At 42.9% G+C, this 26,713-nt stretch overlaps 1 protein-coding gene across 1 annotated transcript in view; it reads left to right on the top strand.

The window, feature by feature from the left end:
* Positions 1–26,400, top strand: part of gabrg2 (gamma-aminobutyric acid type A receptor subunit gamma2) — a 32,096-nt gene extending 5,696 nt beyond the window's left edge. Inside the window, exons 3-10 of the mRNA XM_067257762.1 lie at positions 1,329–1,396; positions 4,260–4,480; positions 5,272–5,354; positions 6,994–7,131; positions 15,939–16,091; positions 18,150–18,355; positions 20,115–20,138; positions 22,527–26,400. Coding sequence (XP_067113863.1) covers positions 1,329–1,396; positions 4,260–4,480; positions 5,272–5,354; positions 6,994–7,131; positions 15,939–16,091; positions 18,150–18,355; positions 20,115–20,138; positions 22,527–22,805 — 1,172 coding nt within the window. The 3' untranslated portion in view covers positions 22,806–26,400. The remainder of the gene's footprint in view (positions 1–1,328; positions 1,397–4,259; positions 4,481–5,271; positions 5,355–6,993; positions 7,132–15,938; positions 16,092–18,149; positions 18,356–20,114; positions 20,139–22,526) is intronic.
* The last annotated feature ends 313 nt before the right edge of the window (positions 26,401–26,713 follow it).

Below are 26,713 nucleotides of genomic sequence, written 5' to 3' on the forward strand. Positions count from 1 at the left end.
TTTATGGAAACTCAAAAACCAAGGCTGCGTATTTGTTCTGTTGTCATGTAGGTAAAAGGGAGTGTTGTGCTTCTTTGCAAGTGTGGATAAGATGCAGTATAGAAAGTGAAATGAGATGAGGGAATCAATTCATATTCTGTCAGATTTTATTTCATGGTTTACAAGTCATTGCATCTTTGATGAGTGTCTTCATCATAGTAATAGTTTTTGTTTTATGCAACTGTATTATGAAACACTCCCCCCCCCAAAATTGTGGACAGTTTCTGTGGAAAGGTTTTATTAATGTATTTTGTTTGATAAAAAATGCTTTTACCATCTGGCATTATAGAAAGGGCCTCGCTCTAAGTAGTTATTTTTGGAATGCCAAGTTTGAATTTAAAAATAGTGAATTTGGTGATGTGTCCTGATGTGTTGTGATTTGGTAACGTGTCACACATTTTGATGTTTTATATCATGTATTATCTTTTAATCTATGCTTTAGGATATATTATTCATGGACTAATATAGTTTATGCATTTAATGCCGTGTCATGGGATCCTCTCTAGGAAAAAAAGGGCTTTAATTGACAGAGAGAGTTTTGTGATGACAGATCAAGCATAAGCCAGTTGGACTGTTGTGTATCTCTTTGCGATGACATGCAAAGAGGATGTAAACCCATTCACCCTTGACATCCTGCATAGACAGAGACCGGATCATCTCTGTGAGGTCCCAACCTGTCTTTAGGCACACTGTAACACATACTTTAGGCACACTGTAACACATACAGCACACAGCCCAGAACCACACCGAACTCTGGACTTTGACACTGAACTCGCATGACTGAAAGGACGTGACAGAGTGTGGCGTCGTCCTTCTGACACCAAGCTGTCTACCTTTTAGGCTATATTTCTCCTGACATCCACCCCCATCATCACAGGGCTGCTCAAGAGGACTGGCCTAGTGTGGGACATGAATAGATGGCTAGACTACGTTTCCCAGGAGCCCTTTTGCTCCATGCTCAAGCATCTTCAGTCTGAGGGGATTTCTTTTTTATTACCTGACTGGTATCAAGTTTTCTTGCTCTCAGAAAGACCTCTGTCTACACCACATGACTAATTACCAAAAGGCTATTCGAAAACAACCAAAGTCCAGAAATGCATTGACTCCAACTTTAATTGGATTAGTGAACGTGACTCACAGTAACAGGCATTATGTGATGAACAAATATGCCAATAAATGAGTTTGAATGTCATGGTTCACGTTTAATTACAGTTCAATTAAAAGTTAATTTGGTTATACCCCACCAAACGTGTCATGACACTGTTATGTTTTTTATCTTTATTCTCCAGTCAAACCGACAGTGATCCACACAGACATGTTTGTGAACAGCATTGGGCCTGTAAATGCCATCAACATGGTAAGTATCATACAGTCCATCACAATCCTTATTTCATTTTTCCAGTTGCAACAAGTTGAAACAAATGAACTTTTCCTTTGTTATCATCAGTCACCCGACTGTCAGAATATTTTCTTCCAGACATTTAAAGTCTAATGGTGTGAAACAATACTACCCAGAGTGGATGATCAGCTTCATTACAAATGACATGTGCATTATTGATAAATGACTTGGTGCAATGCATGACATAATCACATTAGCTCTCCCAAAGACTAGATTGTTGAGTAAATCGAACAATTTTCAAAAATAATTAAATCCTTAGTGTCCTTAAAGGCTAAATCATGCTTTTTTGCTGTATTCCCATGGCTACTGTTGTTGGACAAGCCTCCAAATTGTACTGTGATGCAATCGAGGACTATACAGACTGAATAAGCCATTCGAAGATGGTTGTTTCTATTTGTAGACAGAGTACAGGAGTTAAGCTGTACAGGCTGTAAAAATAGGACAGGATGGGTAGAGTGAGATTAGTGGACTGGATTGCTTAGAGAGCCTGCAGCCACTGTGCCCCATTGTACTACTGCTAAAATCCCTGCTGAGGTTCCAATGCCATGGTAATTCAGTCCAACAATCTGCATCTCCATCATGGGAGGACACCAGAGCACAGAGAGAGACAAAGTATCAACTCTGTGTCTGTCATCGCGGGGGGAAGAGACAGTCAGTATTTTGATCTGCTTGGGAATAATTACCTTGGGCTTCTATGGCAACCAGCACTGATCTGTATTTACGTGTGTGTGCGTGTGTATGCGTGCGTGCGTGCATGCGTGTTTGTTTGTGTGAATGTGTAGGGGTTTATTGATTGCTTTCATTCAAATGTAATCAGTGCCGTGGATACAGTACAGTTTTCTTTAAGATAAATCACAGTAGGTGTCTGTCGTGTCGTTCAGTCAAGACAATCACGTATTAGATATGAGCATTTATTCATAACCATGACATGGCAAATAGGTTTGACTTTGGCGGAGTGGATGATCGAAGAGAACCGCACCATGCCTCCTTGAATGCGCAAATACATACATGACATATGAAGTAGGGAGCAATAGAGATATCATCCCCCTGATGGATAGAACATACAGACAACATGGGGGAGAAGGGGATGGTGGAGGGCGGCAGCAGCACCGATCATACAACAACCGGGGTGAGTGTGTGCGTATCCGCACGGCCTTTCAATGCCGTCTTATCGGACGTGGCCCAATGGGCTTGTGCTGCTCACACAGGTGTGGTAATGAGCGGATGACACGCGCTGCCCGATTGTCCTCCCTGAACTAGCGTCGCTCATGAAGGGTGCACAAGAGGATTATGGGAATGGACTAGTGATATGGGGGACACAAGTACACACCGTTGTGAATAGTGATCTATTCTATTCTAATATTCATATTCTAACTTTCATGATCATGGTATCATACTTTTGCTTTAAGATCTTAGACATGGACAGCTCTCTTACTATACTGTTGTTAAGTTGACATAAAGTTATGCTAAAAGATGCACTGTCAAACAGTACATAATAACATCATGTCATTAAATATTCATAGTAAAGTGTTTCTGAAGGTACTGCAGTGATATGAGTATTTTGCCATTCATGTCAGTATCGGTAAAATAAGGTAAGCTTCATTTATAAGCTTTCTGTGAAAAGAACAGAGAGAGAAAGAGAGATTAAAGAGGGACATGAGTTGAATTGGACATTTGATTTGGTAAGGCTCCCTGAGAGGAAAAGGCACGGGTGCTAATTTGTTTGGCTGCCCAAGGGAAACATGTGCCCGTTGAATTGGCATAAATGTGCTGGATGGCAGTGTTGTTGTTTTATCTCACTTATGACTCTTAGGTACGGATTTGGGCTTCATTGTAGGGCTAAGCTTTGTCGAAAAGTTAATGCCTCAGTGCCCTCTCACACACAAATCCCCAGATTTCTCTCTTCCCTTGCTTCACAATCAACCTCAGGCTCTCGTGGCTCCAGAAAGCAGAACGAAATAAAGAAAGTCAAGCTCAAATCACCAAACACCTCTCTTCTTCTGCTGTCCTGTCTTTCTTTCGATGTCTCTCTTCCCGTTTTTGTTCGTTCTGTCTGTTATTTCTCCCTCTTCGCCATCTGTCTCTCCATTCTTTTTCGAACTCCCCCATACTTCAACGCAGCCTCGCTTTTGATCGCAGTGGTCCCTCTCTCCTCCCAGTCCTCTCCTGCGTAGGTCTTCCTTCCCCTGGGTATTCCTCATCCTGTCTGTCGGATCAGGAGTAGTGGATAGTGGGCTTTTGTTAAGAGTGAGGATGAGGCCCCTCCGTGCGAGGTTAAGAGGTCAGATAATGCTTCTGCTAAACACCATTTTCAGGGTGAGGGCCTCAATATTGTCTAGTTCCACTGGGCTATTTCATGGATACAAAGGATTCACAGCATGGGAGACGTTCATTTTGCTTTGAGGAAGTGCCTTGCCAACATACCCAGCATTTTGTTTCAGCATAGCAATAAAACTGCACTCAGAACGAAGAGTTTCCATAAAACCACCAGAGTGATTTATATTCATGGCTCTGAAGCCCAACCTTTTCAGTTTCAACGGTCTCAGGGCACTAAGATTTGATGAAGGCTACTCTGCGTTAGTGTTTCGCATTGTTACATTTCCATGCATGTCGGAAGCGACTGGCGAGATTAGCATAGCACATGGACGTCCCCTGCCTGAGTTCGAACGTATGCTTTCCAGACATGGAAAGCCTTTACCGCTCTGTCAAAACAGTGGCGCTTTGGTGACATGGCTTCAGATCTGGGCCCACCTTTCTACTAAATCACGTGATCAAATGTTGATCAGGTTGTCAACACAAAGCCTCTTCTCTCTTTCTGCAGGAGTACACCATTGACATCTTCTTTGCGCAGACCTGGTATGACCGGAGGTTGAAGTTCAACAGCACCATGAAGGTGCTGCGCCTCAACAGCAACATGGTGGGCAAGATCTGGATCCCAGACACGTTCTTCCGCAATTCCAAGAAAGCAGACGCCCACTGGATCACCACACCCAACCGCATGCTGCGCATCTGGAACGATGGACGGATATTGTACACACTGAGGTGAGACCAGCGAGGAAAGGGAGTCAGGTGGCTGAGTGGTTAGAGAATCGGGCTAGCAAACAGAAGGTCGCCGGTTCGATTCCGGCCGTGTCAAAATGACGTGGTGTCCTTGGGCAAGGTATTTCACCCTACTTACCTCGGGGGGAATGTCCCTGTACTTACTGTAAGTTGCTCTGGGTAAGAGCGTTTGCTAAATGACTAAATGTAAAGGGACAGTCATTGAATGGCTCGGTTGAACAGGTATTGAACATTGGACGTTCAATGGTGATAAGATACATATCGACCGATAATGTAAATGTGTCCTGACCTGACCTCACTTAGGAAATACAGCTGGGTCTAGCTTGTTAATTTGCCTTTCTTTTCCCCTCTTGGTTAGGAGTTTTAGTCAGGCAGGATGACGTGGTGGTCTCTACCACAGCGGGACATCCAGGATGAGCCCTAGTTAGCTCTCACTCGTCTCAACTAATGAGAGGTTGAACTCTGTTGGACTCAATCAAACAGTGATTGATGTTCTCCCAGAATGCTGCTACACTTCATTAATTCAATGCAAAACTCCAACCAAACCCTGGGCTAATTGCGGCACTGCGATGCTAAGTGGAACGATACATGACAATAGGAAGAGCATAGATGGGTAATGTTATTGTACTCCGTTTGCCGTTAATTAAGGATGTTTAATGACTTTGACTTGAAATCCAGTGAACGGTTAAGATAAGACCACTGAAAACGAAGCCACACGGGTTTTGATCCACGGTGACGAGCACAGTAGATGTAAATGGGTTTTCTTTCTGCAGGTTGACTATTGATGCAGAGTGCCAGCTTAAACTGAACAACTTTCCAATGGATGAGCACTCCTGTCCCCTGGAGTTTTCAAGCTGTAAGTCTAGCCATATGCTCTCCCTACCCCACTATCTTCATCATTCTGTCTGTCACACTCTCACACAACCGCACGCTTTCACACCTACACACGCTCACACGCCCGCACACACACACACACACAGGCGCCGATTTCGCACTTTGCTCCACCGTCACTGCTTCCATCGAGAACAAGCACCTCATGGCGATGAAGACATCATGCAAAGCATACACGCTTTCCCCTCTGCTTCTCCTCCAGTCCTAATTTCAACAGGCAAAACGACAGTTAGAATAATATAATGGTTCTTTTTTTCTCAAGCGACCCACAGAACAGACCACAGCCGGAGAAATCAATAGGCCAATAGGCTATTATGCTAATGAGCGCTACCAGAGAGATCACAGATGTATCATGGGATATTCTCCAGAGAAAAGTTCCTAAATAGCTCCCGAGAAACAATAAAAGAAAGAAAGAGGTTATAAAGGTCTAAAACAGAAGGGACCAAAAAAATAAACACATTTAATATTGATGAAAGCCACAGATGCTTCCAGCGCTCGGAAACCAGTTGATGTGCTTGAGCTTCCCTAAGTAGGAACAGATGACATGGCGGATTTCTCAGCACATGCAGAGCATTTCTGAGCCATTATTTTGCAATGGTTGCAAAATCTACAAATGCAATGTCCACCCATTGAATCTCTTTGTCTGATAACAGTCAGATTCACAAAATCTGACATTTAATCCATTGCGAGTATGAGTTTGAGAAAACAAGCCAAAGGCCAAATAAATGTATCTTGTCAGTAAAGAATAATGACAATATTTGAACATCCTTACTGAGGATTTTCTACGTAACTGGAATCCGCAACTGGTTCTGTGACACTTAACACTTCTAATTAAAAAACTAAGCTCACATGCCCTAGATCTGATAGCGGCACAAAACTAGCAGATGCTAGGTCTGAAATCAATTTGAAATGCAAGACTACAAACATTTCCCTCTGACACGGAAAATCTGAATCAACTCTGTTTCCTGATATTATAACCACCATAAGAAACAGCTGGCCTTAATGTGTACAGTATATAAAGACAAGAACCTTCCACCCAATGTGCTTCAGGCAGTTTCGATTTGCCAAATGTCCCAAAATAATTAAAAATAATATTCAAGTTACAGTAGACAGTGCTGAGGAAAGTTCAAGCACATCAGACTCTCCACTTAACACCCATGCACGGCTGAGCTCTTCTCTGGACACAAATCAAGAGAGACTGGACTCAGTGTTGTTCATTATTACCATTATATCAAGCTTCCAATCCCCCTTCATATTCCAGTCCACTTAAACTTCCCTTGCCCTAATCCATTGCCATTTGACTGATAATGAAGTGCAAAATATTACACATCACCTGTAGGACACTTTATTATCGTATGGCTTCAAAACGGAAGGGTATTTGTGGCAGAACAGCAAATATGCTTTGCAGATAGTCATCATTCAGACACTGGATGCATAGTGGATTAAAGCCGACAAATGAGAACAGCGTATAGATGCTTCACGACATTCCCAGCAGATTTAGTGTGAGCCAAACGGTTGACCGAAAGAACCCTCTCTCCTAGTTCGGACTCGTTCTCTGTCCCCTTCTCAGTCTGATCTCCACCTGTGACCCTCTCCCTCTGCAGACGGCTATCCCAAGGAGGAGATCATCTACAAGTGGAAGAGGAGCTCTGTGGAGGTCGGGGACATCCGCTCCTGGAGGCTCTACCAGTTCTCCTTCGTCGGCCTGAGGAACACATCTGAGGTTGTGAGGACCGTGTCAGGTAGGCTTGCTCCGCTCGTCCGCTCGTCAAAAAGGCTTTTTGGATGCACCACCTCCTCCAGCAGTTAACTGCATATTAGATTAGTCCGCTGTGGTTTTATCCCAAGTATAATGTGTATTGTAATACCACATTATATTGATATATAAAAATTAAATTATGTGTCATTGTAGTCTCTTTTCTAGGACAGAAAACACACCCCGGTGATTTTTTATAATTGTGGCAAATCGATTTCAGAAACACAATACAAATGCATGCAAGCACTATATGGTGTCTACAGTACCATTGAGTAAAGAAAGGAAGGGAACTGAGCTCCTTAGGAAACTGCTTAGCTTGTTTAACACTGTTGAACATTAAACATCAACTGTGTTTTGAGTAGTGCAAATGTGTGGTGGCATGAAAACGCCACGTGAAAAGCAATATATGGGAGTCAGGTGGCTGAGCGGTGAGGGAGTCGGGCTAGTAATCCGAAGGTCATGCCAACTGACGTTGTGTCCTTGGGCAAGGTACTTCACCCTACTTGCCTCGGGGGAATGTCCCTGTACTTACTGTAAGTCGCTCTGGATAAGAGTGTCTGCTAAATGACTAAATGTAAATGTAAATATATGGTTTGTGAGTAACACCCAATAGAACTGCATTGATCACAGAGCTTGCCAGTGGGTTCCTAGTTATACTGTGCTTACTGTTTCTCTGAGCCTGTGCCGAGTGCCAGGTTGTACTGAGGGGGCAAGTGATATCAAAGTGAGCTATGGTGTTGCTGTGGTATTTAGATAATGCCGGTGCGCAGTCTGGGATCTCTTGTTGGGTTTGTCGGTAGGTTTTGGCCAAAATAAGATACAGTTCCATCTCATATGTTGGCTTTGCCAGGTGTGTGGTTAAAATCTTCAAACAAAACAAAATGTATCCTTGAAAATAAGAAGGTTGTGTCATATATCTTACTTCATGGTTTTTAAAATACATGAAACATTTAGTATGCTAGTATTGTATTTGAATTGACAGCGTCAGTGGATAAGTGCTTATTAGAGAAAACACTCAACTTTACCATCATCATTAATATGGCAATGTTCTCTTTGGCTCCTGAAAAGATAAGAACATTTAATACAATTTATAGAGATATCCGATTCATTTTCATTACCCAGTTAAACAGATATTGATCGAAGAGAAAGGATCTTGGATAAATCCCAGCCACTTAGCAGATTCATCCAGTGTAAAGAAACGTAGGTAATTCTAGGAGACAATTATTGTATTACCGGTAATTATTTAACAAATAAAATATTTTAATGCAAGACTATATTGCAAAGAAAGCATTATTCACATTGCAATGTAAAAATTCCCCCATAAGTACCTATTCAAAAAAGTTTTTTTCTTATTTCTTTTTTTCCCTTGGTATAATGTCTCATTGCTGTAGCTTACTGTAATAAATAGATTTTATGTAACACCACTACATGCATTTTGATGTCATAAGACTTAAACATAGATCTTATATACAGTACATCTTCAAAGCAGAACAGATTTAAGCCAGTATTCTTTTATTTTTCTCCACATCAGAGTAGAGCTATTTCATGGTATCATTTGAACGCACTAAGCTGGCCTGAAATCTTTGAGGTGGAGGTTCTTCACAGCTGGCATTCTAACCCTGTGTCATGTCACTAAAGGCATACAGTCATACAAAAAGAGTCTTTGATTTGCCATTTTGTGGTTTTCTTGCTCGAGTTCAAATACTGACAGCATGACACTGTTTATTTTGGTAGCCAGTTAACAAACTAGAGCTGGATCGCTTTTGCACGCACCACTGCTCCAACATCTGTTTGGTTATTACTGCTTACACACTAGCCTCAGATCCCAATGGTTAGCACAGATTTGAAGTTAGTGGAGCCCAACCGGGGTAAGATTGAACAACATGACACACAGAACAGCAATAACCCTCCACAGAAAGATAGGAAACGGGACTGGACTACAGTGTGGTGTCACAGAAACAAAAAAAACAAAGCAAGTGACGCTTCACTTTTGTCATTGGACTGCTACAAATTGGCATTGTACGTGGTGGTGTATTACGTGCGGAAAAACTCGTATCGATGGTAAAACTTCTGAGGAATCTGACTTGGAATGGTTAGCCTGCATACTGTACTTACTGGGTCCTGACGTGTTATATTTAAATGTACTCTGCATTACACCAATTCACTTTGTGATTTCTTCTAAATTGGACTGAATTGGGCCGATGAATAGTGACTGAAAGAAGAAAAAAAATTGAGTGAAAGAATAATGCTGCGCCATCTGTTCTGTCGCTGTAATGCCGCTTTTCACAGAGAGCGCACGTCTGCTTGTATTGGATGTTCCTCCTCTGGCAACGTGAACAAGATTAGTTCCTCACTATGTCACTTCACATCAGGGTCCTTAGAGAGCTTCTGCCAGAGCCTACCTGAACAGGCCTCGTGTCCCTCTGAGAGTCCTGGTCCAGCCCTGACTCCCTGCTGATCACATCCAAGCAGCCTGACAAGGACAAGCCGGGGGAAAGGAAACAAAGAAAAGGGGAAAAAGGGGGGAGGGAAACAGGCGAGTCAGTCACACACAGGTCAGGAGACGTTGGTCCTTTGTCCTTGGGTCACACGAATGCAAGTTAACCCCTTTGTGACGGGGTTAAGCTGGACGTACAGTACGGAGCCGAGCGCTGTGCTGCCATCTGGGTGCTCGGAGATCGCGGAGAGAGAGAGAGAATGAAAGAAAGGATAAGAGATAGGGAGAGAATGAGAGAGAGGATAGAGAGAGAGAGAGAGAGAGAGAGAGAGAGAGAGAGAGAGAGAGAGAGAGAGAGAGAGAGAGAGAGAGAGAGAGAGAGAGAGAGAGAGAGAGAGATGAAAAAGTGAAGTACGGTAGCGGAAGAACAGAATACACTTAGGATCCTGGTCATATACAGACAAGAGGTTCATTTTTGAAGGACCTCCCCAATTTCATGACCCTCCATCTGAGCACATCAGCGTAATTAATGATTCAATAAAGAATAATCTAGAGGAGCACAGACTATCCTCTCAACCGTAAGAGGAATCGTTCGCATTGCCACATTCGTATTTGCCAGACTCCCCATCCCCTCGCTTTAAGATGAATCACAGCTCTCGCTCGAGAATATGGAAGTGTGTGTGTGTGTGTGTTTGCGCCTGGGTCTTTGCCAGTGTAGGCATGCGTATGCGTGTTTGTGTATATGCGTGTCTTGGTTTTTGTAGTGAGGGGTTATTCTTAGAGTGACCTTCTAGATGCTGTGGCGTACAGCCCTGTTGTCTGTGTGCTGTGGTCTGTGTGATTCGGTCCGAGTCGAGAAAGCCCCGGGACACATCAGCGTCCCTCTCCCTATTATGGAGCTTCTCGGTTTGCAGACAACTCGTCGACAGAGGGAATCTGCCGGCATTGTGGAGGGAAAGGCACCGGGCCCGGCCAGCGAGAGAGCGTGCGTCGCATGCATTCGGTGACGTCCCCGTAGAAAAAGTGGGAGCTGGAGCACATGCTCGTCTCTGTCTTCTGGAACCCCTCAGAGCTGGGTGCGAAGGCCCCAAGATCCGAGACCACCACCACCACAGCTACTCTGAGGCGATCCATTCCCCTCCCCCATAAACGCTCCATTGAGCACACAGCTCTTTAATCTCCTGACCGTTCCTTAGGAGTGAGACTACCAACAAATGGGATGATGAATGACGTGGGACAGGGATTCGTGGATGTTGCGGTTGTTGGCTTATCTTTGCAAGGGTCGTTTGGCCGTGTTTTTCCATGGATAGATGAAAGGCTTTGGCCCCCCTCGACGTGTGTCTCTTGGCGCTGTGATACTAACGAGGGTGTTTGTCCTGGAGAAACCACTTAGGGAGGCAATATTGTGACCGTGTTGCTGGAAGGAATGGGAGATTTCCCCTGCAGCACTGTCATAAGAGGCCAGCAGGTTTGATAGAAGTAATCAAAAGCACATTAAGGGAAGCACCGTGAGACAGACCCACAGGGTGACCGAGGAGAGGGGCCGGCTCAAAGTCTTTCTGTCAACTTGTCATAAAAGCAGTACAGGCTTGACAAAGAACTGTTGGGTGAAAGAACCGAGTGATTCTGTTCACGACAATGAAACAATATCACAAAACATATAAAACACGATACACCTATGACATACACATATCTAATGTTGAAGTACCCACAAGACTGGCCTCGTGGGATAAAAATGTGGACAAGTCTATTTACTGTATAAAAAACTGTGATTCAGAAGGTATGACATTGCACTGCTGTCAGTAATCACCCTCCATTTGTCAGTCAAGTGAGCTTTTTGAAGTCTTCAGTGAACAGGGTTACGGTGCCCCAATTAGCCCTGATGCAAGTATACTCCTGTAATAACAGAGCCCCTTCTCTGGTCCCCTCCTCCTTCTCCTCCGGGCCGACGGTAAAGATGGTCAGGAGTGGGAGGGAAAACTCTGAGTCAGCCAGAATCCCCACAGCTCCCTCTCTCCCCCGCTCCACCCTTCCACATCCTTCCTCTGACAGACTAATAAGGCCGTAATTAACACCTGGACACTGACAAAACTGATAAGGGCAAAAAAAAAAGAAGAAAAAAAAAAAAGAAGATATTGCTTTGGGAAAATGGGCTCTTGTTTTCCTCTCCGCTGACTACCACCTGCATATTAGGAGCTCTCCTCGTGTGTGAAAGGGAGGGAGGAAGGAAGAGAAATACAGACACCAAGAAAGGATGAATGAAAACGAACGAAAGATGTAAGGAAAAGAAGAGGAAGGGCGACGAACAGAAGAAAACAAGGGGTTGTGTCCCCGCCCTTATGGCTTTGAATCCCCACCTAGGTTTGAGTAGAGAGTATGCGAGTCTATTTTCAGAGAAAGGCAACATCGCTGACTCTCCTATGATTCTCCGAGTCATCCTAACGACTACAGCTGCAGAAGCCCTGCCACAGGATCGTGTCAGAGGCGTAAACTAGGACACAGGAATACATTGAGCGCAAGATGGAAATAAGCCCATTTATACATAGACATGAGCGTGACAGTGGTTCGTTTCTGGCGTGGCTACTGCAAGGTTTGGGTGCTGCGAGGCTAGGCTACTTTATCGAACAGGCCTTGCATGTCATCACTGAATGTTTGGGACAATCCCCAGCGATAATAGTGTGAGAATGTGGCATATTAACACATCCTTCTTGTCGGTTTATCAGTCTACCTGCCTGACTGTTTACAGCATCTATCTAGCTGTTGAAGCGTGTGGTATTCCGACACGATTGCAGAGTGTATTTGAACAGGCCGGCTCTCTTCTGTTCCACGCTAACTGTAGAGAACACGAAAATGTCTTCACTGTTGAAGCTGCAGGTCTACGGTTTGCCTACGCTAATTAGATCTTGTCGTTTTTGAATTGCGGATTATTTTCATATTTTTTTTCCCAGCCACATCCAAGATTAGACTGTGTTCATCAGTGCTCTGATTGCTCTGAAAATATGAGTCTTTCCTAAACCACTTCAAAAAGATAAGGGAAGATACCAAAATAAGGTGTATTAAACATGGACTGGACATGCAATCGGTGTTGACGAGCCCAGTAATAGGTTAGAGTGACCAGGACACCCTGATTGCCCCCATGATTGTCACTGTTGCCAAGGATGTCCTTAAAATGGGAATGCCAGCTCTGTCCGGAACCGTTACTCGAAATCTACCATTAGACTGAGTCACAAATGACCCCTGACAGGTCGGAGCAGAGCCGGTCTGTCAGCCTGTCAGCACATCCACCCTGACCATTGGATGGCCAGCATGTGCCTCCACATTCTAGCCCGCCTGTCTCCATGGCGTTTTTCTTCTGCCAGAGGTGCTGTGGAGCTTTCCTCTTGGTCAGCAGCCTAAACCACCATTACCATATTTCCTTTAACAAACTCAGCCCTTGGCGATATGCAGCAACATTCCTGGGAATGATGTTTCAGCAGTTCTCGCCCCACCCTATAAACCCTCCTTTTTTCATTTAAAAATGGAAAAATGGAAAGACATATTTACTCCTGTAATCTTGTTTTGGTGGGTTGGAATGAGCACGGGTCTGTTTCATGTGTGTAATTCGGTTCGGCAGTCTCTGAGGCCTCAATGGTGTGCTCTGATGAATGATCTTCCCCCACCAAGTTATTATTGCATTCCAGCATTCCTCTATGGAGAGAGAGACGAGATTACATCTGTGAGGTGTTTACTAAATTGCCTGCACCCGGAAAATGTGGAATACTAATAAAAATACTGGAAATAATATCTCAACATAAACAATGGCTTCAATTTTCTGTTTTAGTTTGCACGGCATATTTCCCATTCCACCCCGTACTGAATTTGCCATGCAATGGCAAGTCACTCTCATATGTTGTCTTATTGTAGAAAACATCAAAGCTAGACACACCTGCGCAACATGAAAACAAATTAGAAAAATCACTGGAAAAAATACTTGGGAAACAGGCTTCATTAACAACCCAACTGCATTCAAGCTTAGCTTAAGCCTGAGCTAGAGAGCCCATATTTGACCACCTTTCATATTCTCTCTCACGTCGGAGAGCTTTGTACTTTCTGTCAAAGAGAAATAGATATATAAATATATCACGAGAAATGGTAACCCACCCCCCAAGCGCTCCCCCAGTAGAGAAGCAAGTCATGAGCTCATTCCCATGGTGGAAAGATAAAAGGAGCCCAGGCGTGTTCACACCTACGCCATTTGTTCCATTATCTGTCTGGGCTGACAGATGAGAACTCCTGGCAGAGCACAGCAGAGCTAGGCAGCTTTGAGGCCTACGTATGCTGGGCTCTCATTAGGAGGAACCAAGCACCAGGCATCAGGCGCAGGACCCTTTGATGTCCTCCAGCCTGGAGAGAGATGCGCGGGGAGCCAGTCTGCCGCTGCTGGAGCTAGCAGGCTGCTCTCACTCCCGCATCCGTCGAGGGAGCGTGAAGTGGCGGGGTTCTGAAGGTCGTTTCGGTTGCGGTGCGTTGTTGTGAAATGCATTTGCAAATTCACTCAGGACGAATGAGAACAACGTGGTGTTAAGGTGGCTCTGTGCTTCTCAATGGCATCACATCTATTCTGTGTATTAGTCCTTGAGAATAATGTGGAATTGACACCTGATAAATTGACATATTTTAGACTTTGCTTTTGCGCCAACCTGCGTCTATCTACTGAACTACTGAAGTTTGGAATGATATGGAATTAAGGGTTATGCTGTGAACACGTTTATTATTAGTATTATTTATGAGGACTAATACCGTGTTGTGGTCAGCAGGCAACAGGCTAGCCAAACAACAAGAAAAAAGTTAAGCTCAGTCTACTGCTGTACTACAATTCGTTATGAAAGCTGAAACAGCTCATTACTCCAGGAGGTGAAATAAGGGGGTCTGCGTTTGTATGTGTTGGGGAGGTCTCTATCTAGAGAGCAATGTTCCCTGTAATGACTCTCACAGACAAATTGACAGAGCCATGCAGCGTAGGTGTCTTGCAGCCTATATGAGGCCCTATGGCAACAACCCATCATTATTAATAGAACGAGGTAATGGTATGTAGCAATTGCCATGCTGACCATGCTGAAGTAAGTGTATTAATTGGCTGTTTCTCAGCTGCCTCTGGGCAAGTTTCAGGTCTCGGCTAATGTAATGTTAATAAAAACAAATATTCGACCACAGACCCCTGAGAAGCGAACTTAATGTGTCTCCTACACCTATTACTGAGCAGGCCTGCCGCGTCAGCGGAACAGAGCAGACACAGGAACGTTGTTCACTGTCGCTCGGAGTTCGTTATTTCAGGATGCTCTTGGTGGTGAGGCGATCAGATAATCAGTGTGAGATCCCTCTCTCAGACCTGTTATCTCGACAACAACCCGACTGTGTGCAGACACGCACGCATGCACGCCAATGGTGGACAATTTGGGATTGTTGCGAGGTAAACAACCAGGTTGCCAAAATAGCTTAGTACTTCATGAACACACCCCAGCTGTTCCGCTCTCAGCTAAGCTGTTCTTCACATTGGCAGAATGGAGAAGGTACACACAAGCTGTGTACCTTCCAGGCTACCAGTCTCAAACAGTGATGGACGGGGGATTCAACGCAGCTACTCCTGACATGGTGTGAAACAGCGCTTTGGCTGTACGGTCGCTGCATGCTAGTGTGCAACACTGTAAACCGACACAGGCCCACAGGAACGAATCAGGCAGGCAGGGAGAGAGAGAGACCTCTCTCTGTCAGGCTGGCCAGAAATATCGGTTCTATAGGAAAGAGGTTGTGCTCTTGTTTTACTAGTAGTGGTCTGGATGTTGTACAAGGAGACTCCAATGTGTTTGAACAGAGGTAGACCCAGGGGAACCTGGGTCTACCCAGGGGAACCTGGACATGTCAGGTCTTGGCCAGAGGATCATCCACCTCCTAACACTTGCCATCTGGCTGGGTCAGCAGGGCGAGGAGCTGCTTGGGGGGATTGTTGACAGGAGTGGATAGAGGTGTTTGATTGATGAGGAGGGTCGAGTCAGTCTTCCTTGTCCACCGTGAAATTAGGGAGCAATGACTGCACCTGACGCATGTGTGTCTGGCGGCAGATGACGTTGTTTGGGTGTTAATACGCAACGCTCGTTTCAAATGCATGTTTGCCCTAGTGTTTTGCGTCTTTTCCGCAATCCTCCTTTTATCCACGCGTCCTCCATTTTTCCGACTCTTTCTAATCATTCCATATGCTCGCCTTTTCAAATGCACATTTGTCCTGACAGTTTGCCTCGCTTCGGGAATCGATGCTTCAGACGCACTGCATCGTTAACCGTGGCTAATGTTTCCCTGCGCTTGTCCTCCCTCTCTGGCAGGAGACTACGTGGTGCTGACGGTGTTCTTTGACCTGAGTAGGAGGATGGGCTACTTCACCATCCAGACCTACATCCCCTGCACCCTCATTGTTGTCCTCTCCTGGGTCTCCTTCTGGATCAACAAGGACGCCGTGCCCGCTAGGACTTCCTTAGGTGAGGAGACATCCCTTTATAATACCTCAGTGATTGTGGCGGTTGAGACGGTAAGTCATGGTAAATATGTATGAGGCTCTGCAGCTGTTTCGACGCGCCGCATGTCTGTGGCTTTTAAGTAAAGGGTTTGCCTTGAGCAAACACATGATGGGTATGTTTTTGCAGAAATACACACAAACAGAGAACAAATAATGATGGGTACTATTATTATCTGTTTTATATTTAATCAGTGGGGGTTCTGCCAAGGCATTCATTTCCCTAATCCCATCCAACCTAGCCAAAACCCTAACATACGTTGCAGGATCACAGTGGTGTTCATTAGCAATCTTGCCCCTAATTAATCCCTCTCTCATCACTACAGTACATAAGACCTGTGGTGAATCAGGCCAGCCTCTCTCCTCTCAGAGACTGCAGCTGCTTCAGAATATAGTCTGTCTTCATTATATGAGGCCATCCCGGCACATATGTATGTTATGCATGTCTTAATGAGTGTTAAATTAAATATCACAGCAAGAAAGATGCCAGCTTGGCAATTTTTTTTGCAGGTGCCAGCTTTGCTTAAGGTAAAAGCAAGTGGTTAAGACAATTTGAATGGAGTTTGTTGGCATTTTAACCCCTGCTTGGTTTCTAAAGTGGAAGATGGCCGGAGAGAATTTTCTCATCCAATCACAACGTAGTTCCTTAGTCAGCTTCTTGAAAGCCTGGGATGATCTCAGTCTTGACCTTACAAGCACTGCTGAATGTAAAGCAACCGTGTTGTAACATATCCAAAGTTAATCTTATCACATTTATCTATGTACTGCGCCAAAATGTCGTCATGACATTATAAATGTGACTGAACATGGTCACACTCATTGTGATCTGCAACAAACTGCACACATGTTCAAATATTTTACTTTCCTCATGGAAGATAGCAGAAAGGTAGACATTGCTGGGGATTAATGGCTGTGACATAATTCTTAATCCTTCAGCGCCATCCAGTAAAATATCACAATCACTCCCCAACCACCCCCTGTTGGGAATGCTGCAACATTAATCTGGGGCCAGGAAGATGAGTCTCATGTCAAGTGAAAAAATAAATAAAATTACAAACAAATTATTATGTGATTAGCTCCCTCGAGATCTATTTCAAGAACCCCCATGTTGATAAGATGTGTTGGTTTTATATCTATTCGCTGGCTGCAGTCAGCACTGTCGGTGTACGTTTCCACAAACGTTTTCATGGCCCTGTGCCTCCCCCTTATCCTCTGCAATGGTGACAAAGAGCACAGCAGATGGTTGATGGGTAGACTATTGACAAGACTGGATAAGGGCGAGCGCACAACAGTTGGCCGCTGTTCCTCGCGGGGAAACCGTACGTCACATTGCGTCAAGTGTTGGCAATTAACCCGACTCTGTATTTCATAAGCCTCTGGTTTGTGTAATCCAGCACTTTAACACTCTCTGTGCCTTCATGGAAATAAATCCGTTATTGTGACTGAGGTGGCCTGTTTCCTTGTCATCCTTCTATGAGGTGACAAATTGTGCCCTTCATGGATTATACATATGTTATTCACCATAGGGAGCGTCCTTCCAAGTTTCCCCCAAGTTTTCTCCCGGTCAGAATACATTTGGTATTGAAAAGCGGCGAGCGCGCGATGGTGGCTCTCATCTAAATGTAAAACTATTCCACCATTTGTGTACTGTACAGTTTTTTATTCCATTCTTATTCAGGTCAGCCGGTCTGAAAATCCTCTTGGTGAATAATCACAGGAAAAAATATTTTTAGGTAGAGGGGAACTGTTGGGGGTTGTCGTTGGCTCCCTCCCACATCTGTGGGAAACTAGGAGTAGTTAGGCAGGTACTGAACAGAGCGGTATGTGCATACAGTACAGAATAACAAAGGACATTCATTGCCCTTTCCATTACATTCTCCCGCACACCAACGCTGTTCAAAGTCCTACGCTACATCAAGTCCCTTGAATTCGAAACAAGAACGTGTTCACCGCATCTGGTGTCACCTTTGCCCCCACCTCGTGTGACTTTGGGGACCATCTGTTTCCTCTGTGTCACTGACAGGCATCACCACAGTGCTGACCATGACCACCCTCAGTACCATTGCCAGGAAGTCCCTCCCGAAGGTGTCCTACGTAACCGCCATGGATCTCTTTGTCTCCGTGTGTTTCATCTTCGTCTTCGCCGCCCTGATAGAGTACGGCACGCTGCATTACTTTGTGAGCAACAGGAAGCCCAGCAAAAACAAGGACAAGAAGAAGAAAAACCCGGTGAGTGACTTTTCTAGAACCTTCCAGGCCTAGACTAGAAACCGCTAGTCTGCCTTTAACTACGTTTACTGTCTGAAAAAGCACACAAGCTGTGACACTTAGGGAAAATAATGATGGTGCCTACATAGAGAACATTCTGATATCCCAATGTCACATTTTGACAGATATGCACTAAAGAAGAATTCCTATGTTTGGTCTGCCGAGAGCAGTATTTTCCTCCGAAGCATTCTGACCCAATTTTAGAGAAGCAACTTTCAACAGCCTTAACATCTTTCTTCGACCGCAGAGATACATTACATCAATATCTCTCCCATGGAAGTCCCACCATGTGTGTTGACCCAAGCTCCACCTTTTACTGATTGTATTGCACGATGGTAAGCCAGCGTAATGCAGGCTGTCAGACAGCTTGGTGAGGTGGTATTTTCTCTGAAGCAGATACAACAGAACACTCTTGAGGCGACCATGCAGATGCAGTAGGCCCGAGGCTGTCCTTAATCCACACCACATCTGTTACGGCTGGTGTTTAGACCCTTTTACATGGACCTGGGAATGTCTTGTGCGCTCAACAGTCCACTCAGCATAATAGCTTTTAGTTTGTGATGTTCAAAGGCAATGGTAGGTTTCCCCTACAAGCAAAGATCTAGGATTATCTTAACTAACTGAAGTTCATTAGGAAATTGAACTTGAATCAATAAAACTGACTTCTCATCCCCAAACTTAACTAAATAAAAACATTCTGACCCAATTACTACTACTATTATTACAAGTAGCTGCTACTATTCACTAAGATGGGAATTGCACTAGTCCATAACTTTAGATTTGCTTTGTGATGTAAATGAAAGAAGGATTACTGAATAACTGTGGGACTCTAATGCTTAGTTTCCATCTCTAAGGGAACGTTCTTGATGAGGTTGATTTACATGGTCTGCCAAAGATGCAGATGCCTTGACGCAGGTCCTTTTGATCTAGATTAATAGTTCAGAAAGTATTCTCCTTTCATTTCTTTTAGGTTTGTCCAGTACAAAATGTCCACCATAGCAAACAGTAGCGCCCTATTTTAATGTGGTGGAGTTCAGAGATTTATATTATGCATGAACACAACTGTTTATTCATGATCTTTCTGGTAAATGTATGCATACTGGAACTTATAAAGCATTCCATTTGGACTAATTGCTTCATAAACAACATCATGAAAAGAAAGACATAATTTAATAAATCCTAAACAGGTCTTGCAAAAAACTATCTACAAAAAATATATGTTGTCAAAAATGTATCTTTCTATATCTTTTCCCTGTTTCTTAACAGTATGTGTGTCTGGTCCTACAGTATGTATTTAAATTGTATTCTCTTTTTACTGCCACAAATGACCTAAAGTTGACGACATGATGTACTATGAAAATGTTTTCATAACACATTAGCAAAGAGTCCCTTTGTCTTGCATTAGTACAGTATTATAATTGACCAACAACAACATGTCTAGGATAAAAATAACCTTTCAGTAATTTATTTCAAGTTTGTATCATGTATGTTGTGCATAGCGCGTAGACTACAGTCTGATAAATATGCTGTTGAATGTGATGTAGCCCCACCATGCATATTCCTCCTGTGTGCCTGTGTGTCAAAGTATGATATTCTCTCGCCACTTTCAGTTCAGCAGTACTGCTGTTGTTTTGACATTCTCTTTGTGTGTTTGTTTCTTTTACATGTGTTCCTTTTTTTGTTTATTCTCTTTCAATTCCATGTCCTGTTTGGACAAAAGCTCCTCCGGCTCTTTTCCTCAAAGGTATATTGCCTGTGTCTGCGTTTCAACTGTTGACTGCATGTGTCTGTTGCATTTTGCCTCTCCGGCCTAGCGCACATCACTGCTAACTGCCTGTTCTGGATTGCCCCTTTTCTCAAACAAAACTTTTAGCTCAGAATCTCTTCACACTATCAGAAAACCAGGGGCTGCGTAGTGTGGAGGCAGCCAGACGGACTTGTGTGTAGTGATAGCAATTTCTGCTCTCTCAGATAAACATCCCACACATGTCCAGAGCAAAGGAACAGACCAGCCCACAGTATATAGTATATATATATATTTTCTCCTCCATTTTATTTTGCCTTTATCTGTCTCACTGCTGCTGTTGTAAACCCAGTAATATAGTGGTGGCTTTTTCTCTCCCTGTCACTGTAACCTCTACCTGTGTGTTTGTGGGGCTTTTCAACCTGACACTTCCTATAGTCAGCAGAGCCTTAACAGACTGAAATAGACAACCCCTTTTAAACTTTGTGTTTAAGTCTAATTAACGTCTTAATGACTACTCTCAGCAGATTTAGCTGGGGTAATCTTTACCCTCGATCCAACTGGGTAGAAAGGAGTTATATTACTGCTGTAGTTAGGAGAATGTTGCACTTCCAAACACCTCCTGCATCCATGTGGAATGCCAAATTTGGCAAGAATGAGTTTCGACTGGACTATCTACTTTTAGGTTAGTGACACACATCTGCCTTAGTGCAGTTTTGATGAGGTCATCAGGATCCACCATGGGATCCTCTGTGTTTCCAAACGTTGAGAGGTTGTCTACTTTCACCCGGTTAAAGCTGCGTTGCCACTGTGTTGTCATGCCAACCCCCCTGGCCGGCTGTGCAGCAGGATCTGTGTGTGCTCCTTCTGCTTGAGCTGCCACGCGCTTCCACTGCAATCTGAGAACAGAGTCACATGGCCTGCTTTGCTAATCCCCCTCGCTGCTGTCAATCATTCGGACTATAAAGTGAAAGACAACCAATCCGTCTTTTACATGTGGTTATGTATCGTTTATAAAGGGATGACAAGCACCCTTGTGTACTAGTGCTGGGCAAAATTGTGCTGCTGGGAATGAATTAGTGTTCAATCAGCGTTTACAGCTTGTTAAGGAACACATGCTCTGAGCAATCATTCCTTATGGTCAGGATGAATCTGTGTGTGATATTATTGAGATAAACACTACAGTTATCTTGTATTTTATCCTCTAACAACAGTGGCATTTAGTTCGTGTAGTGTACTGTATTATGAGCCTTACGTGTTTTTTTTTTATGTTTCTGTTGAAATCTGCAAGGTCAGCCAAACTTACACACCCAAAAGTTAGCAGAGGGAGAATTAATCTTTCAAAGAGCCGGAATTCCAATTTGTGCAAAGGTTGCATGGCCTTCTGAGATAAAAGCCCATGAAAACGCTCAATTTGAATACTAATTGTCTCTCCTTTGACTGACAGAGCAAAAGACATGCTGCTGTCACTGTCCTATTTCAAAAAGTTGCTTTAAATTTAAGACCGTGCCCTCCAGTGGTGTGCTGGTTAGGAAGGGAAATGTATAATAACAAGAAGAGTAGAAATAAGGAACATAAGCCTTTCAAAGAATGTCTCATCCTAAAGCATGCAATAGGTGCGTCATAAACCATAATGGCATCTCAAATTATGTCATAAATGTGTGTAATTCACATAAAAGAGATGATGTTCATCTAGGGGCCCGGGATACACTCCTAGTGCGTTCCTGTGACGCAAAGCAGCAGAGTTGAAAATGGGTTGCCCAGCACTAGCATCATTGAAATGCTAAAGAAAGCACAAGAAGCTACTAACTCCTAATGCTGCTCCGAAACTGGAGTGACCACTGTAATGTGCATCAAGAATGTGGTGTGTATATAAAGCTCAGATATCAGATATGAGAATGGATGGACTTCACAGAGTCATTCCGACAGTCTGGAGCACATTAGTTATGTCAAAGTTACACTGACTCACACGGATACCTAGCCTAAACAGTCACTTGACAGGGTGAGACAGAGTTGAGTCATCCTAACATATGTCGCTCAAATCTCCTTCATTCATCATGTTCAACCGTGTGGTCAGAGAATTTGAATAGGCTACATGCCATTCTCATGCCTGATACCTCAGTCTGATGATGTACTAATATGGAGAGAGAAATCAGACCAGTGTCTGTTATAAGCTGCATGAATTCAAATAACAGGGTTGCGTTATTTGTTTGGGGTATTCTTTCTTCCTGACATGTCATTGGCAAGCTAAGGTGCAAATGACCATTTCCTGCTGACTAACCAAAATGGAAAAACAAAAAAGCCCCAAAGCAAGAGTAGGTCCCCTGGGGTGGGGAAAATCCCCAGTCGTAGGCTGCGATGGATCACTGTTCTCTCTGTCCAAAGCAGACCCCGACGGTGGACATCCGTCCTCGCTCGGCCACGGCCATCCAGATGAACAACGCCACGCACATGCAGGAGGGCGACGAGGAGTACGGCTACGAATGCCTGGACGGAAAGGACTGCACCAGCTTCTTCTGCTGTTTCGAGGACTGCCGTTCCGGGGCGTGGCGACACGGGCGGTTGCACATCCGCGTGGCCAAGATAGACTCGTACGCACGCATCTTCTTCCCCACCGCGTTCGGTCTCTTCAACCTGGTATACTGGGTCTCCTATCTCTATCTTTAGGTCCAGGGGTGTAGCCAGCCTTAGAACATACCATACATACACTTTGCTCCAGCAAGACAGTTCATGAGAAAGGGGGGGGGGGCCACTGAGTTTTTGTCCGTTCTTTCTTTGATTTTTGATATCATCGTTTAGTTACTATGTTTTCTCTGAATCATCTGTTCCTGGGGATGAAGCAAAAGTTGTAGCAAAACCAACCAAGGCATGATGGGGTCTGGAGTTTGATAGTGTAAAACATAATTCTGCTTGGGGTAAGCAAGACTCTGAGTTCAGTTTTTCTGCATGACTGTAGTTCCCAGATTCCTTATGCATTGTCATGGTTTCTTCAATTCACCAAGATATTATAATTTGTCCACTTCGAACCTTCATTGCTTAGTTTTTGTTTTTGTATTACATTTTTTGCATGGAAAGTGACTTCATTCCTAAAGCTCTGAAAACAGGTGTTTTCTGAGGATGCGTGTGCTTATTGGATGAGAAATGGTCACTTCCGGATTTTTCTTTATCTTTTGTTCCCATATTTGACAGTACTAGTTATTGCTCTCAATTCTAATTTATGGCTGTATTATGTTAACCCATTACATACCAGGATAGAACATGACAAAAAATCGAATGCACTTTAACAGATATATTTTAAACAGTAAATATGATTTTTGACGTTTACTCATTAAGTTTGCTTCAACTATATGATTAGCACACTTAAAAATAATTATATTTCACGTGTGGTCAGAGCGATGGAAAGTTTGGTTTATGTTTAATGGTCAACTGTACAAACATTGTATATATTTTATTATTATGTAGTGGTTTATATTTATTGCATGCACCTTTCAGGCCAAAAATTGACCAATGTGTTAAGGTCTTCTACCGTTGGCTATGGATACAAAATGAGCACTGTTGGTCATGACTCCAGATTAAATTGTAAATTTTTTAGGGAAAGTAGAAAATGAGATGATCCAAATGCTCTCAGCTTTTGTCTTATAAAGTTGAGCATTATCTCTACATATGTATGTGAGATGATAGTTACCACACTTTTACATAGTTTCATTTTAATGAATATTATGATCTAATAGACTGCACTGAGAACATCAGATTTTTTTTAAACCATCTTGCTATATTGGCAACCATCTCCACAAGGCACAACAGATGTTCAGATTTTTAGTACTGATGGCATGGGGAAAATACCAACATTGTTTTTTGTTTGTTTGTAACAGCTATCCGTCCCCCTGTTTAATTTGATCAAAGGGATTTTTTTAATCAAATAGATTAGTAAAACATAATTGCTTGTTTCTCTCACCTAACCTATTTGCCCCCAGTAGAAGAGGACACACAGTCCAGTCGTTATATCGATGCCTATATCATTTAGGCTTTCGTGGATGTCAAATGTAACCCAGGATCAATTAGACCGTCATGGTCATCCTTACATCATCAAAAAACGGCAACCTTTTCACACACTTCCTTTCTCCCGCATTAGTAATCCATCTACAACAGGAATATTGATGCACTCGGCCTCGTCAGTGAGATGAAAGCATCTGCTTGTAACCAGACCAGATGCACAAGCCTTACTTCTTAGAGAATCACTGTGGAAACGGAAGTGATCTGATCAGGAAAGGGGTCCAGGCTCCAATTTTAGGAATCTTGCTTTGCATTTGATATGCATCATTGCAATATAGTTATATCTTCAACAATTTGAATGTCAACGTAAAGTACAGTGCAGACCAAAATACAGCCTCCTACTCAAAACAAAATTAAGGAGATGTAAAACATGCACCAAGACTACATTATGTACATATATCACAAATGAAAAGCAGCAGGTATACATTTCATGATAGTTTAAGACACATATTGGTCAATAATTATAATTTCACATTTCATGTGGGATATTGTTTGTTTTTCTATTAAGTATTTCCCTGGTTAGGAGGATACTAAGAACAAGAGATGGAGAATGTCTTGTGTGAGCAAACTGATAAACACTTTTGTTCTACGTGTAGTGAGTATGTTTATCTTGTTAATCTTGTGTTTACTATGTTGTGGTCTACATACAGTAGTATCTTATGGCCTATTCAACTCGTTGATTGAATGAATGGCTACAAAAGTAGGTAGCAGAAAGTACCTGCAAAGCCTTTAGTGACACATTACTTTCAGAGATCCTACTGTGATGTTAAGCTAACTGTACCTGAGACACCGAACATATCGGCTCATCTGAGTGAATTTGCCATCCTCAATGCATCTGGTGTTTCTTATAGGGTTGAAAGAGTGAGGCCAGCAACCTGAAATGTGCCAGGCCATGGTCAGTGTTGACAGTGAGTCATATTCAGGTCTCTTAGCTCTGTGAGCTGCAGTACCTTAGCTAAAGCTCATTTCCTATGTTGTATTCAGTTGTACTCTTAATTGTATTCTATTTATGGCTTATGTCGAAAAGCTGTCGCTCGGTACCTAGTCTTGTCTTAAGTGTGTATGTATTTATATTACATTTATTTTGTATTCATTTAGGTATTTATTTATTTATTTGTTAATTTATTCTTTTCTAGAACCTTGGGAAATACATGGGTCGATAGTTTATTGGTTTGCATTACTGTATAGTAGTGTAGGAGAATGTACGGTGTGGAAAATAACTTTAAGTGCCAAACTTAACACACGTTTGAATACAGCATATCCTTTTGGAGACAAGTTAGGTGTTCTTTATGTATTTCTATTTAATTTATTGTTTGGGTGGTGATGGAAGTTAATAGAGGAAAGGTACTTTGTGGGATTACAGAGCATACAGTCTCCAACTATTCAAGCACTCATCACACAGATAAATCACCTGAATATATGTAACATGCAGATAAATATCAAAGCACAGGTTCACTACCGTAACCAGTGAAGAATGAATAGGCATATCCATAGGCATATCTAAGTATCATTATGTGTTTTGTTGAGCACAGTATGGTGATTAAACTACATTTTAACTTGGTTTATAAAGCCCCAACAACAACCAGTCATCCAAGCTAGAACGCCCATTCAGTATTATTGATTGTGTTGGATTTACATCAGATTTACATTACTAATGTCTCTTTACCTGGTTTTCATGAAGATGCAAACGTTGTATATTCCCTAGAATTGAAACATACATGTCATGTCACACGACACACATGTCACACACACGTCATACGTGATGGCCTACTGATAGAACCTAGAGCTCACAGAGAGTTCTGGAACGTTAGGATGGTGTTGGTAATCCGAATGTCTTGGTTTGATTTTTATTAATTTTACTTGGTCCCTGCTTTTGCCCATAGCTGCATCTTGTGCACTTCATCCAGTTTTAGATTTCATTATTTTACTTGGAGGGAAATACAAAATAAGTACTATGTGAAGAGCACATGTAAATAATTTCTATTGTTATATATTTTGTCAGGCTGGAGAAAAAAGACAATATATCACACCGTCATTGCAGTACTGGGTAACAGGCATCCAAAAGAAAAATACATCCAATCTGAACTCCATTATAATGTTAATTGTTTGCCATCTATGTATATTTCTTGAGTATTGTACAAAAGGGACACTGTTAGGGTCTGCATAATATACTATATGTACTGAAAAAATATCCTTTTCATGAGGGAATTGCACACAGCTGTGGAATTTTACAATAAAATGATTGCATTCATCAGGGTGTGTGGTTTGTATTCCTTAAGTGATGTACATAGGTCAACATAAGGCATTAGGCAGTTTTACATCCAAATATGACACAGAGTTTCAACTAGCTTGAGATGGGTTTGGATTTGAAACCAACTCTGAATTGGAGGTGCTCCAAGTCTACCAGAACTTTAACAAACAACAGATGACACAGCATATTGTGAGTCATGTGAGGTCGCTCTTTGTGGTGTGGTTGATTGGTCAGTGATGAGGACAGGGTAGTTTGATGTGTTCCAAGAAAC

The sequence above is a fragment of the Osmerus mordax genome, chromosome 19 (assembly GCF_038355195.1).
Source record: "Osmerus mordax isolate fOsmMor3 chromosome 19, fOsmMor3.pri, whole genome shotgun sequence".
In the NCBI taxonomy this organism is placed as follows: Eukaryota; Metazoa; Chordata; class Actinopteri; order Osmeriformes; family Osmeridae; genus Osmerus; species Osmerus mordax.